This window comes from Bos grunniens, chromosome 29 (genome assembly GCF_055505025.1).
Source record: "Bos grunniens cultivar Pamir isolate PY7600 chromosome 29, Bosgru_T2T1.0, whole genome shotgun sequence".
In the NCBI taxonomy this organism is placed as follows: domain Eukaryota; kingdom Metazoa; phylum Chordata; class Mammalia; order Artiodactyla; family Bovidae; genus Bos; species Bos grunniens.
The window spans coordinates 5,101,659-5,118,607 of NC_141193.1; the positions used below are offsets into that span (position 1 = coordinate 5,101,659).

The 16,949-nt window shown below is 47.5% G+C and overlaps 1 protein-coding gene across 46 annotated transcripts in view; it reads right to left on the minus strand.

Moving 5' to 3' along the window:
- The window catches only part of PPP6R3 (protein phosphatase 6 regulatory subunit 3), a 125,129-nt gene that overhangs the window by 6,133 nt on the left and 102,047 nt on the right, over positions 1-16,949 (minus strand). For 42 of the 46 annotated variants that reach the window (XM_086385276.1, XM_086385271.1, XM_086385265.1 and 39 more), the window contains 4 exons: positions 12,826-12,947; positions 8,412-8,565; positions 6,965-7,071; positions 5,306-5,456 (listed from right to left, as the gene is read on the minus strand). In XM_086385276.1, coding sequence (XP_086241402.1) covers positions 5,306-5,456; positions 6,965-7,071; positions 8,412-8,565; positions 12,826-12,947 — 534 coding nt within the window. Of the gene's footprint in view, positions 1-5,305; positions 5,457-6,964; positions 7,072-8,411; positions 8,566-10,072; positions 10,113-12,825; positions 12,948-16,949 lie in introns of those variants that run through there. The other 4 variants (XM_086385287.1, XM_086385282.1, XM_086385281.1 and 1 more) reach the window with 1 other exon arrangement.

The following is a 16,949-nucleotide window of genomic DNA, read 5'->3' on the forward strand; positions in this document are numbered from 1 at the left end:
TTCAAGACAGCACTAAACGGAGCTTGAGGGCAGCTACAGGTCCCACCACCCTTAGTGCTGGGTCCTATCTTCGACCTGCTTGTGAGAAACCTCATTTTAGGATGACTTCTGAGTGGCTTTCAGATGGCTTGGGGCAATACATTTATGGGAAGGGACCCGAAGTCTAGCCCATTCCTCCTCCTAATTCATCCCTACTCTCCATTCCCCGCTCAACACTGCTATGCTGATGCGTTCCATGCCTGTTACCTTCATTGTTGTAAAATGTACAGTCATTTTACCCATGTGGATTCTGAGACCCGTGACTAGCCGTGAATCGCACCCTCCCTGCCCTCGGGACGGTCCCAGCTCAGCTGGGAGCTCCGCCTGCCCTGCTGACTGGAGCACAACACCCCGAGGCGCCCACCTCCCGTCGCACAACGCACCTCGCAGAGACCACAGCCTGTACACACAAAGCCGCACAGTCGCCACTGCCTGCCTCCGGCCCAGGGTACCCACTCGGGCCCCTCTCAGGCTTCACATCCAGGACTGGAAAACAGTCATCTTTCCAACTACAAGGAAGCCCCCACTGCCCCCGAGAATGACTGCCCCGGTCAGCATCCACCACGAGCAGGGCCTTGGGGCTCCTGCAGCCCCACACCCACCAACACTCACGCTCCCCATTGTTCCCCTCCTGCTGCTCTAGTAAGATGTGTCTGAGTTCTCAGAATCTGAGTTTTTCTTCTTTTTGCCCCTTTGGGTTTCCTTGTCTATAAACTGCCTGTTGCTATTTTTTGCCTGTTTTCCGATATGGATTTTCATTCTTTTCCTTACTGGTTTGAATATTAAATGCTAATTTCTGGCTGATTTAGAACTGTAAACTTTTCCCCCTTAATCTGCCATTTGCCCCTTAATTTTGTCTACAGTAATTTATCAACCAGAAATTCTTCACTGTGATGTAACCCAATCCTATTCTCTGCGTGAGGTTTATGCTTTTAAAGGCAGTTTGTTTTGTTTCAAAAAAGAAGCCCCTTACTGCCCTCAGGTCAGAACACTGTGTTTTCTTCTAACTACCATGAGACTGACCACACCACTCCATCCCAGTACTGCATTTTCCCATCTGGAAAGTGGGATGATAACCATGGTGCTTTCAGTTTTAATCATATACAACTTTTTTTTCCCCCAAACGCTTCATCAAAAATGTCAAATGATTTCTTCATTCTGTTAATATGCACTGAATTACCCAGACAGATTTTCTAATGTTGAACCATCTTTACAATTCAGGGATAAACTAACGGATCATTATGAAGTATTTCTGGTATACCTTAAGGATGCTGAACCATCTTTACAGTTCAGAGATGAACCAATCATTACGAATTTTTTGTGTATACTATTAGGTTCAGTTAGCAGATATTTCACATAGGAGTTCTGCATTTAGTTTGCCTGTAAGTGACATAAGCTGATCATTTTCTGTAATTATTTTCATCTGGTTCTGGAATTAGGTTTTCACCGCTTCATAAAAAGGTCCAGGCAGTTTGGGCACGTTTTCTATTTTCTGTAACAACTTAGGAATTAATAGATTAACATGTAACATGCATGAGACAGCACTGAATTGGCACCGTCACTGACATGGCCTGGCCCATTAGTCAGTCCACTTTTCCCTCTGCAAATGCCTTGTTTGTATCCTCTGTCAAATTATAAAAGTTATTTACTGTCTCGTCCTTTGATATTAGGTTCCCCCTATATCCTGTGTGTTTCTTTGCTAGTTATGACTTGTCTTTTCTTTCACTTTATTGTGTCTTTTAGAAGACTAGAAACTTTGTCTTTCATACCCATACCGAGAACAGAGGTTTAACTTGTTCTCTTACATGGATATTTACAATCTACCCGTCCCTTCTCTCTTCACTGTCACCTGACCACATCAGTGCGGGTCTGCTCGCACAGCCCTGCACCACGGCCACGGCATCGTCTTAGCAACAGTGAGCCCTGACAGCTACCACGGTGAGGCCCCTCACTTTCCTCTTTACAGTGATCCTGCTCTTCATGGCTCTCCTCGGTCTTCTCTGAAAATTACAATCAGTTTCTCCCTTTCATAAAAAACTCCATTGAGATTTTGAGGAGAAATCCATTGAGAAGCAATGCCAAAGTTAGCAAACATGCTGTGTGTCACTTCGTCGCGTCTTGACTCTTTGCGACCCTACGGACTGTGGCCCACTAGGCTCCTCTGTCCATGAGATTCTCCAGGCAAGAACTGGAGTGGGTTGCCATGCCCTCCTGCAGGGGCTTTCTTGACCCAGGGACTGAACCCGCACCTCTTACGTCTCCCGCACTGGCAGGCGGGTTCTTCACCACGAGTGCCACCTGGGAAGCCCTTCTGGCAAACATGGTAATCAGCAAACTCTCAAAGGTCGTAATAACCCGGAGAACCACGATGGTGTGGTCACTCACCTCCAGCCAGACATCCTAGAGTATGAAGTCAACTAGGCCTTAGGAAGCATTTCTATGAACAAAGCTGGTGGAGGTGATGGAATTCCAACTAAGCTGTTTCAAATTCTAAAAGATGATGCTGTGAAAGTGTTGCACTCAATACACCAGCAAATTTGGAAAACTCACCAGTGGCCATAGGACTGGAAAGGTCAGTTTTCATTTTCATTCCAATCCCAAAGAAGGCCAATGCCAAAGAATGTTCAAACTACAGTACAACTGCACTCATTTCACATGCTAGCAAGGTAATCAGTACATGAACCGAGAACTGTCAGATGTACAAGATGGACTTAGAAAAGGCAGAGGAACCAGAGATCAAATTGTCAAGATTCTTTGGATCACAGAGAAAGCAAGGGAATTCCAGAAAAACATCTACTTCTGCTTCATTGACTATGCTAAAGCCTTTGACTGCATGGATCACAACAAACTGTGGAAAATTCTTAAAAGAGATGGGAATACCAGACCACCTTACCTGCCTCCTGAGAATCCTGTATATAGGTCAAGAAGCAACAGTTAGAACAAGATATGGAACAACAGACTGGTTCAAAATTGGGAAAGGAGTACGTCAAGTCTATACACTGTTACCCTGTTTATTTAACTTCTATTCAGAGTACATCGAGTGAAATGCCAGGCTGGATGAATCACAAGCTGGAAGCAAGAGTGCTGGGAAAAATATAAACAACCTCAGATATGCAGATGATACCACCCTAATGACAGAAAGTGAAGAGGAACTAAAGAGCCTCTTGAGGAAAGTGAAACAGGAGAGTGAAAAAGCTGGCTTAAAACTCAACATTAAAAAACTAAGATCATGGTATCCAGTCCCATCACTTCATGGTAAACAGAAGGGGAAAGAGTGGAAACAGTGACAGATTTTATTTTCCTGGGCTCCAAAATCACTGCAGATGGTAACTGTAGCCATGAAATTAAAAGATGCTTGCTCCCTGGAAGGAAAGCTATGACAAACCTAGACAGCATATTAAAAAGCAGAGACATCATTTTACTGGCAATGGTCCACAGAGTCAAAGCAATGGTTTTTCCAGGAGTCATGTACAGATAAGAGAGTTGGACCATAATGAAGGCTGAGCACCAAAGAATTGATGCTTTTGAATTGTAGTGCTGGAGAAGACTCTTGAGAGGCCCTTAAACTGCAGGGAGATCAAACCAGTCAATTCTAAAGGAAACCAACCCTGAATATTCATTGGAAGGACTGAAGCTCCAATACTTTGGCCACTGATGCTGGCAAAGACTGAGGGTAGGAAGGGAAAGGGGCAACAGAGGATGAGATGGTTGGATAGCATCACCAACTTAATACACAGGAGTTTGAGCAAACTCTGGGAAATAGTGACGAACGGAGAAGCCTGGTGTACTGCAGTCCCTGGGGTCACAGAGTCTGACACGATTCGGTGATTGAACAACAAGGAAACACGGTACTGATGTCTCCCCCTGTGCATTTAGGTCTTTCGGTCTCAGATACAGACAAGGTTTAACTTTTCATGTAAAGGGGAGGGGGCACATCTAAGACATCTTGTGCTGGCTTCTAAGATGCAATCGACTTGTGCGTGTATTCAATAAACTTGCTAAACTTTACTAGCAATTTTAATGTTTACATACAGATTCCACTGGAATTTTTATATAGCAAGTTGTAAGCTACAAATAATCTGCAGTCATGGGGTCGCAAAGAGTCAGACACGACTGAGTGACCAAGCTGACCCTGCAAATAAACAATAACCATTTTACTTCTTTGGAATCTGTACGCCTTTTATTTGCTTTTATTTTATGCTGCTTGTGCTAAGACCAGCAGCACAGTGCTGATGAGAAGCAGTAACTGCAGGGCTCACTGTCTGTCTTGTCTTTGAAAATGAGTATTTCTTCAAAATAATGTTTCACTGTTAAGAATTGAGTCTGCTGTGGATTTTCAGTGGACACCTTTATCAGTAGCTGCTTCTTATTCCTAGTTTGCTAAACGGTCACAAATAGCTTTAATTTTTATCAAATGTTTTTTTACCTACTGAAAGTCCAAAAGGTTTCCAACCTTTTATCTATGAATTACCATCAGTAATCTTTAAAATGCTGTAATATCCTTGCATTCATGAGATACACCCTTGGTCATGAGTTAAAACCACACTGCTAGATTCGGTTTGCCACCTCGTAACTTTAAAGTATCTACATACAGACCCACGCGTGAGCTCAGCCCACAGTCATCTCTTCTTTCATGCTTTGTTTCGCGTTGGCTTTTCAAGCTGGGATGCGTTATTCTTGTGATACGAAAGGGTCTGTGTACGATGGAGACCAGAGCTCTGAGCACCGAGTTAGCTGCAGTCTGTGGGTTTTGGTAGAACCTTTTTCACTAGTTTTTCAGCTTTGCTTTTAATTTGCATTATGATTCCTTTTTTGACACATAAGTTTACAAGTGAGGGTAATTTCCAAATATGTTTTTGTAAGCTATCATTCTGTCATGAATTCTGCTGGCTGCATTGTATCTGGAGGAAATGATCTGTATAAGACCCGAACTTATGGTTTAGATGGTCCCAGCTTTGTTGCCTGTATCCAATTCCTGTTTCTAGAGGTATGTCGTCAGTTCTTCAAACTCATGTATTTTGAATCCGATCAGTCTTTTCAACCTTTAGTCTTCAAAATACTATTCAAAGGGGAAGGGCACAGACACCGAGAGAGCCAAACTCCATCTCTTTGTTAAGACTTAATAAATTTAATGGAAATAATAGAACAATGTCAGGCTAATGTCTGAATCCACACTGCAACCAAATTACAGATGTTAGTATTTGTGGCTTCTCCTCCACCACCCTCCCGACAACCTGAAGCTGCCAGTATGACCGAGCCTGGTTACCTTTTGAAGACCGCAGTTTCTGTCTTGGCATCTACAGTGAGGCTGAGAGTTTCCTTCATGCCGCCATTCATCACTGTCTCAGTTACCTTGTCTGTACTTTCCGCATCCTCCTCGCCGTCGGAGCTGGCTTCCATGGCCACACTGCCTGGTGCTGAAAAGAACACACAGCTGATGGTCACGTGCATCAACAAGGACTAGGACCTGCCACCCCCTGTGCAGACCCTCCCACCCAGCGCCACCTCAGCTGTTTGGAGACAGAGACATGAGATGGTCTGCCCGCTGCTGCCTCTTTATGATGCCCACGAGACAGAAGCTGCAAGGGTCACTGACTACAGCCCAGGACCAGCTAGACCACCGGTCTCCCCGCTACCTGCACACTCAACTGTCCTCAGATGACTGCCCTGCCCCTCACTGCTCCAGCTGCCAACAGAGGGCAGAGTAGGCGGCCGAGTATTCTGTAGCCACAACCCATCATTCGGCCGGCACTGTTCTCGTTCACCCTGCACCTCTCGCTTGTCCACGACTCAGGTCCTGTTTTCCCTGTCTGCTAAATTACCTTGCTGGGGTTCTCTGTGGGTCATTGTTTGCCCTATGAGAGGGAGTCATGTGGTAAACCGCTGATGAGCATCTGAATTCACACCTGGCCTCAGAGGCCAGGTCAAACCACCCAGCCTGGGCCTGAGTTTTCTTATGAACAAAACTAGAGGTGTTTGAACCCCCTTACAGAACTGCTCAGGGATAAACTAGGTCATCTATATACAATGTGGCTCAGACAGTAAAGCGTCTGCCTACAAGGCGGGAGACCCGGTTTCAATCCCTGGGTGGGGAAGATCCCCTGGAGAAGGCAATGGCACCCCACTCCAGTACTCTTGCCTGGAAAACGCCATGGACGGAGGAGCCTGGTGGGCTGCAGTCCATGGGGTCGCAGAGTCTGACACGACTGAGCGACGTCACTTTCACTTTTCAGAAGAATGACAAAAGCAACACTGATCTCTGGGTTGCTCCTCCCCCTTGCCCCTGGGCTCTTGTGCCCACACACACACCCGCATTTTCTGAGACCTTTTTGTCTCTGCCGTGTCAAGCCCTCCTTCTCGCCCCTTTACCAACTTCCCACAGCCCTAATCATGAGGCTGGAAACAGTTCAGGGCCCATGCAAACTACACCTGCCTATTCTGAGTAAGACAGCCACTGGACAACCTCAACCATTTCACCTGTTCATAAAGATGCAAAGAAATAAACCACCACACAGCCTGAAATGCACCCAGACAGCACCCCCCAGCAATAAGAGCACGGGGTGCAGCCAGGCCTGGAGCGCCCACCCAAGTGCTGGTCTCACCCCCCGGGTGCTGCAGGCCAAGACCTCGTCCTTTCTGGGCCTGTTTCCTTTCCTGTCTTGAGGGGACTGAACGACTGGCAACTTAGATACCTTACTCTTTCTATGATCAGCATGCTGTGGTTCTGGAATAAACACACAACAGCTTTTCGCCCAAAGCCCTGAAGATATCAGACCCACATCTCATTTTCCTGGGTCCTTTGAGCCCTTGAACTTTTTTAGAAATATGCTTTGTGGACAAAGACAACTCCCCAGATCTAGGGAACTCAGCGTCACGTTCCAGAGCGGACACCCGCCAGGAGAGCGTCCGCTGGCCCTGGACCCACCTTCCGGCTGAACGGCCAGCGCAGCCACACTGGGCGTCAGAGGGTCCATCGGCTCAGAGCTGGTTTCCATCTCCACTGGGGAATTACTCCTTAAAGCATCTTTCGTACTTTTAGAAAAGAGAAAATTCAGAGGTGAGCAGTGGGAGACGGCCCTCAGGATCATCATTCACAGAAAACCTTTGAACACTAGTTTCAAATCCACTGTGGAGACACAGCTGGTTACAGACTCCAAGAAACACAAATGTGAGTGTGGACGGCAGAGTGGAGTGGCAGATGAGCCAGGGTGGGAGATGTTCTGTTGGGTCAGCAGGGCAGCGACACGGGGACTTCTCGGAGGTTTCCAGAGTCTCAAGATGCCCTCAAGCCCCTCAGGCTCACACAAGCACCAGGCTCCCGAGGTTGGGACAGTAGTGCATACCCTGTACACTATCAACTGTATCTACAGTTCCATTTTTACAAAACTCCTATCACCTCTAGGCAAACTGCCCAGACGGCCTGGCCCTGTTGATGATGTTTAATGAGACAACATGGCCCGTGCACAAGGGCTTGTAAAGGGAAGCAGTTGCTTCAGCAGCATTCTCAAGTAACCAGAAGAGCAAGAGGCGGAAACCTGGCTGCCCTGTACCGGAGGAGAACCAGCATCTCCTTGTATCTTGGAGACACTTTCCATAAACCTCACTTCACCTCTGAGTAACGGCTTACTGCTATTATCAGAGGTGATATGAAGCAACGTGGGTTTTAGTCTCCTCTCCTGATTTGTCTACAATGGTAACTGCTAGCTCACATCGGGTTGTTTTCTAATTTTGCCATTACAGCGACTATTTAAAAACATGTCTTGTTAGAACAGGGAAAGCAAGTCTTTCAAGTCGGGGGGTGGAAACCTCCACCCCATTTTTTCAGGAGACAAAATGAAACAACAGTAAGCAAATCAAAATAAGTGTAAGGAGACATGAAATCCATGGTTAATACTCAAAGCTGACAATATCATTCAGGAAAACTACAAAATGATCAGTTGCTGTTGCTCAGACTAATGTAATTAACAAGACTGACAGTCACATCTGACACACCTACCCCTAAATTTACAGTACTAGATTAGCTCCAAGCGGAATGTACGTTCAGTATCATCTATTAAATGCAAGGTACACGCAGCGTCTCCATAACGCTCTCCACGGAGGCGCCCCTCAGGAACTCCCGGGCTCCACCGTCAGCACTCTGCCCCTGACTCCCTGGGCCATCTCCTCAACCCACTTTATCATCCACTCCTCCTCCCAGCTCACCCAGGAGGAGAGCAGGGAGGAAGAGGGTGGTGCTTCCTCGTAACTCAGAGCTGTGTCTACATCCCCCCCGTTGATTTTTCAATCTTGTTTAAGGCACTGTATTCAACTGGGAACATGCCTCACGCCCGGTCCTCAGGTGGGAAGGATGGGAGAGCCGCGCACGCACTCACCTCAGGGAAGACGTGAACTCTGAGAAAGAAGCCCAGCCTGTCTCCTTCGTCGGCATAGGCTCCTCCGTGCTCCAGACGTCAGACCCCACGGAGTCTAAGGGAGCACCGTGCGTCGTCTCCATGGGGACATCAAAGTTGGCTGACCAGTTGGGTGCTAAAAAGGGGAGGAATTCCACTTTGAGAATGCTTCAGTAATTTAATGTAACACAAGCATTTTTCAAAACCAGATGTGCAGTGGTAAGTAAAGAAAAAAGACCGCAGGTGTGGGGCAAAGGGTATTCTAACAGACTGCTGGTGGGAGTGGATAAGCCACAACGACGTGGAGGGCCATTCGATAACGTCTATTATAAAACTGTGTGTTTCCTTTGATCCCTTAGCAATTCCCCTTTCTGTGATTTTTTTTCCAACAGCGATTAACACACAAGGATACAAAGTCACACAGAAAACAATACACTGATGTTAATTTCCTGACTCTGACAAAGGCACCAAGGTTACATGAACGCTTGGAGGAAGATGGGTGCAGGGCATACAGCCACTCCCTGACAATCTCTGCACCTTTTCTGCAAATCCAAAATGAGTATAAAATCAATAGTTTTGTAAAAGCATGTTAGTACTCAATCACAGTAAACTGGGAACAGCCTCAAGGCGTCCCACCCACCCCCAGTCCACAGTGGTGCTTCTCACAGCTGCCCTCACCCGAGCACGCACAGCAGTGGGCTTCCCGTGACACGAGGAGGAGTACAGACTTAGTCTCTGCCCGCCCCACCGCCATTCTGAAGTGACAAAGGTTTCTGTATCTAATGAGAAGAGACTGGGAGCTCCTGGAGAGCCTCAGGATGGGGACTGGGGGAGTGGGGCAACCGAGTGCTTAGAGGGTTGGAACTTTTGGCCCTTCCCTACCCCCCCAACAACCTTCTAGAAGGGTAAGGGGCTAGAGGTCAAGTTAATCACTAATGACCAAAGATTTCACCAATCATGCCCTCTTAGCAAGGTCCCCATGAACACCTAAGCTGCAGGGCTTCGGGGCTGGGGACAGAGGTGGCAGATGAGACTCCACTGGGGACCCAAGTTCCTGCCCATGGGACCCTCTGGACCCGTCCTGTTCATCTGTAGCCTTTAATATATCAACTGGTAATGGTAGGTAAAGGGTTTTTCTGAATTCTATGAGCAGTTCTAGCAAATAATCAAACCCAAAGAGGTCATGGGAACTCCCAGTTTACAGCCAGTTGGTCAGAAGTACCGGCCGGGGGTGGGGGCGGGCGGCCGACTCGCGGGGCGAGCGAGCCCTAACCCGCAGGCCTGACTCAGACGGTCAGTGCCTTGGCTGAGCTGTGTGGGAGACTCACACATTTGGTGTCAGGAGTGAAGTTCTGAGAGCAGAGAGGAGCTCTGTTCCCGCTGGCTTGCTAGGTCCTGCAGGCACGGGAGAGTGCTCAGAGATGGGGGTGGCGGGACCGCGCCCTGTCTGTGCTGCTCGTCTCTTGCTGCGGTCTGGGTCCTGCCGGTCTGTCTCTGTTTAAATGTCGCCACCCGAGGTGTGTCCCTTCAGACGAAATCAGGTCTGCTTGCTCTCATCACACACCGTGCTCTTCCTTCTCAGTACCCCATGCTGAATGCCCAAATGCTTGCTGCGGACGAGCTGGCAGTGGGGACCACCGCTCTTTATCAGGGATGCTCTCTATCACAACTGGAGGCTCCAGGCTGTAAGGAAGGAATGCTAGGCTACGGGATCCGCGAGCTACTTGGGGATGCTCCTCAAGACAAACGACCAAGAAGGACCTGCGTGTAACAGAAGTGCTCCAGCCTACAGACCTTCCCGGACTCCAGGCAACTTACTCAGCTCCCCTGGGCTAGCTTTCCTCATCTTTTCACTTCCGATAAAACCATCTACTTAGTCCTGAGGGTTAAATGAGGGCCTCATCTAGCAGGTACTGAGGGAGGGCTGTTTCTGAGCTTCCTGCCCTCTGGTCTGTGTACCCATGCGGCAGGGCTCCATGGGCTCTGAGAAGACATAGGACCTTAATGTCTGAAAACCTCACCTGCAACCTCAGAAAGTCAAGAAAGTGAAAGTGTTAGTCACTCAGTCATGTTTGACTCTTTGCGACCCCAAAGACTGTACCCTGCCAAGCTCCTCTGTCCATGGGGATTCTCCAGGCAAGAATATTGGAGCTTGTTGCCATTTCCTTCTCCAGGGGATCTTCCCGACCCAGGAATTGAACCCCGGTCTCCTGAATTGCAGGCAGATTTTTTACCATTTGTCACCTCCAGGGAAGGTGACAGGTATTTCTGCTGCCCACCATATGCAAAGTTCTGGACTCACTCCATCCAAATAAACCAGGCTACACAGAAATGACTGTTGTTAGTCATTTCCTATCATCATCATCCCAGGACAGTCTTTCCCAGACTAGCTCCCCAGAATTACTCTAACATTAACTGTTGAGAAACTCTTCTCAACAGTCAAGAAAAACTGTGGAAGAAGCCGCAGAGATTGGGTGGACGGCGAAAGCTCTCAAGTCAGAGGCTGAGGCAGCTCAGAGCCCTGGAGGGGAGCACTCCCCACCCCTGGTCCCACCTCAACCCCAGCTGACCTGCCAGTGCAAAGAAAGCTTTCCCAAGCAGCAAGGTCAGGAGGGCTGAGACCTGCGAGGCCATGCCCTGTGGGTGAACATCACACCCCCGCCCTTTGTCTCTCCCTGTCCCCACACCCAGCTCCAGAGACACCAGGACAGTGGGAGTGAGTCACACCAAGTGTATGGTCTCTCCCCAAGACACTTATCACCCACTCAGCGATCTCACAGATCCACAGACTCCAAAATACCACTCAGCCTTAACAAAGAATAATAAAATCCTGCTACACACTTGAACATGGATGAACCTGGAGGGCACCATGCTAAGGAAAGTAAACCAGTCACAAAAAGACAAAATACTCCATGATTCCACTTAGGATGAGGTCCCTAGAGGAGTCAAATTCAGAGACAGAAGGTAGAACGGTGGTGGCCAGGGGCTGGGGGAAGGGGAGTGGCGAGTGCTGTTTATGGGTATAGCTTCAGCTTTGCAAGGTGAGAAAGTTCTAGAGGCTCCACTGCACAACAGTGTGAATACACAACACTACTGAACCACACAGGTGAACACACACACACACACACACACACACAAGCCGAGAGCTCAAGGCCTCCAGCCGCCTGCCCCCGCTCCTGATGAGCCCCCGCTGTTTCTCACATCTCACACTGAGTCTCGCTGCTGGTCTTCCTGTCCCCAAGCACACTTTCCAATCCAGCTTTCACACTGCTACCAAGAGTAATCATGTCAAAATAGATAAATTAACGGGATTCTTAGTAAAATCCTTAGGAGGAGGATTACAACCTCCAAAATAAAATTCTCCTTCCGGCCTCTGGCCTCATCTCCACCATCCCACCCTTCCTGAGCTGCAATCACCAGCGACGGGTCCCTGTGCCTTCCTAGGAGCAGTTTTCCTGCAAGCGGACTCATCCTTACTTGTCCTCGGGACACACCCCGTCCTCTGGGAGGGCTCTGCAGAGGCCTGGGGGAGCGGGGTCCCCGTTCTCCCCACCCTCTCCATCTGCTCTGAGACCCTGAGGCCCTGGAGGCCGTGCCTGTGCCCCAGCTCCTGGCACACAGCAGGAACCTGACACAGGCCGGCTGGTGTGAACGGCATCATGTCCTCCTAAAGGTGGTGAGCCGTGAAGGAGAGAGAGGACGGGGACCACGCGGGGTCTGCTGGATGCCTGCCAAGCTCCGAGGTCACAATGAGGTTGAACCTGACCCCCCAGAGTGGGGTTTCAGCCTCTAGAACCGAGGCATAAAAACCCTCCCAGGCAACAGGAAGCACTGTGGCCTGGAGGAAAGCCCCGGTATCAACCTACACGGCTACTTCATGTGAAAATCTGTCTGAACTTTTAGGCATTAACAGTATTTTTTTAAAAGGCCAGTCAACTTAAGTCTTCTTAGCAAGTGGTAAAACATAAATAAGCGTTTAGCTGGGAAAATCTTAGGATTACAGGATTCATAAACTGTGAAGACCCTGTTTAAAACTGCTCCGTGAGGTACTTCCTGTGGTTTAGGAGCACTCCTGATTCTACAGTCTTCCCTCATCTTCCCAGAAGCTACAGTCTCTCCCCTTCTGCTCCAGTTCCCAGTCCCTGCAGCCGGAGGATGGACCTACAGATGTGTTGCTGTCCTCTACCCAGATGCACACAGAGGGCTTCCAAACCATAGAGACACCCTCTCATCAAAGGTGTGACTGGTTCCTCCCATCAGGCCTGGCCCCCGAGACGTAAACCTCCAAGGGAACTCAAATGACACCGTGTGCTCCCACTTAACTACCCTTCAGAGGCTGTCCCAGGTTCTGGGGCCACCTCCACACACAGCGCTGACAGAGAAGGTGGCGACTTACGTTCGCTCAGGTCTACCTCCATTTTGTCCTCCGTGTTGGCAGTGCTGGATTCAAACAAGTCTTGTTTTGCTCCATCTTCTTCCTCAGAGTCTGTACTTTCCTCACTGTCTGTACTCCCCGAGCTAAGGAGAAAAGTCCAAAATATTACTGCTGCACATCGGCCCCCAGCTAAATCCAAGGTTCAAAAAGACATCCCACACCAAAACACTGTGCTGCGCTTCACCTGGGTCCCATGTGCCTGTCACTGTCAGGACTCGCCCCACCCGGGGACCAGTGGCTACCAGTGGGGCTGTGCTTGCAGACTGCTGGGAAACCTTGCAGCTGCCTGGTGTGGAGGTGCCCCCTGGTGGCGAGAGTCCGCACTTCCCTCACGACCAAAGATGCTGAGCTGCTTCTCACGTGCTCACCTCCTGTTCTCAAGCATCTTTAGCCTATTTTACGGAGAAGGCAATGGCAACCGACTCCAGTACTCTTGCCTGGAAAACCCATGGATGGAGGAGCCTGGTGGGCTGCAGTCCATGGGGTCGCTAAGGGTCGGACACGACTGAGTGACTTCACTTTCACTTTCATGCATTGGAGAAGACAATGGCAACCCACTTCAGTGTTCTTGCCTGGAGAATCCCAGGGAGGGTGGAGCCTGGTGGGCTGCCGTTTATGGGGTTGCACAGAGTCGGACACGACTGAAGTGACTTAGCAGCAGCAGCCTATTTTAAAAACTGGGCTGTCTTTTCTCCTTACTATAGAGTTTGGAGAGCTCTTCATATGCTCTACATTAATGAGATACATGATTCGCAAACTTTGTCTCTTAGTGCATATGCCTTGTGCTTGCGTTAACATTGTCTTTTGAAGAATATCAGTGTTCAATTTTGATAAAGCTTAACTTACCACAATTTTTTTTCACGTATAGTGCTTCTGGTGTTCTATTTCAGAGATCTTTGCCTCACCCAAGGTCACAAAGACTTTCCAGTACTAAAGTTTTCTGTGTCTGATTCAGACATAAGATCCATTCTTGGTTACTACATATACATAGTAAGCGTACAGAGAACAAGGTCATTTTCCCATATATAATGCCCAACTACTCTAGCTCTGTTTCTTCAGACGCCTACCCTCTCTCCACTGATATGCCTCTGCACTGCTACCATCAATCAGATGTCTGTGTGTAGGCCTATTTATGGGCTCTCTATTCTGTCCCCTGATGTACCCGTCTGAACTACTGTACCTAGAAGTCAGGCAGTGTTAATACTGTTCTTTATGAAAGCTGTTTTGGCTATTCTAGGTCCTTTGCATCTTCACATAAATTAAAAAATCAACTTATCAACAGCTACCAAAAAACCTGCTATGATTTTGTTTAGAACAGCAATGATTCCAGATCAATTCAGATCTGGGGAGAACTGGCATCGTAATAATATTGTCTTCCAAATCATAAACATTTATCAAGCCTTGATTTCTCTCAGCTGTTCTTAGTGTATGAGCCTTGCACATCTTCTGTCAGATTTGTACATATCTAATATTTTGATGCCACTGTGAATAGTACTATTTAGTAATTTTAATTCCAATTGTTGGCTGCAGTATGTAGAAAAACAATTACACTGATCCAAGATTGTGCAATCTTGCTAAACCCACCAAACTATTCTAGGAGTCTTTTTGCAGATCCCAACAAACTTTCTACATAGATAGTCACGTTGTCTGTGAATAATGGTAATTTTTACTTTTCCTTTCCGATCAGATACCATTTATTTCCTTTTCTTGACTCACTGCACCGGCTAGCGTCTCTAACACAAACTGAAAAGCAGAGGTTAAGAACAGGCACCCTCATAGTGTTCCCAGTCTTGGGAGGAAATCATTTAGTCTTTCACCATTAAGTGGGATGTCAACTGGTAGGTTTATGCACAAGCTTTAAGCAAACTGAAGACATTCCCTTGTCTCCAGTTTGCTGAGCAGCCCTACCAGAAGCAGATGCTGAATTCAGCCACATGCCTACTGACTTTCAAATGTTAAACCAAGTCTGCACTACTGGAATAAATCTTGCATGGTCATGATGCACCAATGCTGCCGACATTTCCTAAGATTTTTAAAGAAGCTTTTGTACCTGTGCTCTTTTCACACCATATAATGCAATGCCAGCTTCTGGTATCAAGTTACAAGGAGGTGGCTTCAGACAGTGAGACGTATACTATCCCCCTCCTTTTCAATTTTCTGAAAACTTCCGTAAAAACTGCTGTGATTCCTTCCTGAAACCTTTGGTAGAATTCACAAAGTCCTCTGGACCTTGAGTCTTTGTGCATGTATGTGAGAAGTTTTACACTAAAAATTCAACTTCATCAGCAGACACAGGACTATCTGGGTTATCGTTTCTCTTTTTGGTTGAGGTTTGGTAGTTTGTGTCTTTCAAAGACCACCTAAGCTGTCAGATTTATTGGCAAAGAGTTGCTCCTTGTATTCCTTATTATCCTATTAATATCCGTGGAATCCACAGTGATGTCACCTGTCCTGTTCCTGATTATTAATAATTTGTATCTTTTCTCCTTGATCCTTCTGTCTAGGAGGTATATCAATTTTATTAATCTTCTCAAAGAACAACTTTTAATTATGACCCATCGATTATCATGATTTTCTCTACTGTTTTTCTGTTTCATATTTCAGGCCATTTCTTATGGTGGAAATTGACGTCACAATAAGCTGTGTGGATCACAATAAACTGTGGAAAATTCTGAAAGAGATGGAAATACCAGACCACCTGATCTGTCTCTTGAGAAATTTGTATGCAGGTCAGGAAGCAACAGTTAGAACTGGACATGGAACAACAGACTGGTTCCAAATAGGAAAAGGAGTACGTCAAGGCTGTATATTGTCACCCTGCTTATTTAACTTATATGCAGAGTACATCATGAGAGACGCTGGGCTGGAAGAAACACAAGCTGGAATCAAGATTGCCAGGAGAAATATCAATAACCTCAGATATGCAGATGACACCACCCTTATGGCAGAAAGTGAAGAGGAACTCAAAAGCCTCTTGATGAAAGTGAAAGTGGAGAGTGAAAGAGTTGGCTTAAAGCTCAACATTCAGAAAACGAAGATCATGGCATCCGGTCCCATCACTTCATGGGAAATAGATGGGGAAACAGTGGAAACAGCGTCAGACTTTATTTTTGGAGGCTCCAAAATCACTGCAGATGGTGATTGCAGCCATGAAGTTAAAAGACGCTTACTCCTTGGAAGGAAAGTTATGACCAACCTAGATAGCATATTCAAAAGCAGAGACATTACTTTGCCAACAAAGGTCCGTCTAGTCAAGGCTATGGTTTTTCCTGTGGTCATGTATGGATGTGAGAGTTGGACTGTGAAGAAGGCTGAGCGCCGAAGAATTGATGCTTTTGAACTGTGGTGTTGGAGAAGACTCTTGAGAGTCCCTTGGACTGCAAGGAGATCCAACCAGTCCATTCTGAAGGAGATCAGCCCTGGGATTTCTTTGGAAGGAATGATGCTAAAGCTGAAACTCCAGTACTTTGGCCACCTCATGTGAAGAGTTGACTCATTGGAAAAGACTCTGATGCTGGGAGGGATTGGGGGCAGGAGGAGAAGGGGACAACAGAGGATGAGATGGCTGGATGGCATCACTGACTCGATGGACGTGAGTCTGAGTGAACTCCGGGAGTTGGTGATGGACAGGGAGGCCTGGCGTGCTGCGATTCATGGGGTTGCAAAGAGTCGGACACGACTGAGCAACTGAACTGAACTGATTTGCTTCTTCCTTTTTAATGTAAGCAGGTAACGCTAAAAGTGATCCTTTAAGTACATTTCAGTTGCAACACCCACTTCCCGATAAATACTGAGTTCCCATTTTCTTTCAATTCAAAATACTGTGTAAATTCCCCCTTTTTTCTTTAATTCATGTGTTATTTGCTGCTGCTGCTGCTAAGTCGCTTCAGTCGTGTCCGACTCTGTGCGACTCCATAGACGGCAGCCCACCAGTCTCCCCCGTCCCTGGGATTCTCCAGGCAAGAACACTGGAGTGGGTTGCCATTTCTTTCTCCAATGCATGAAAGTGAAGAGTGAAAGTGAAGTCGCTCAGTCGTGTCCGATTCTTAGCGACCCGGTGGACTGCAGCCCACCAGGCTCCTGCG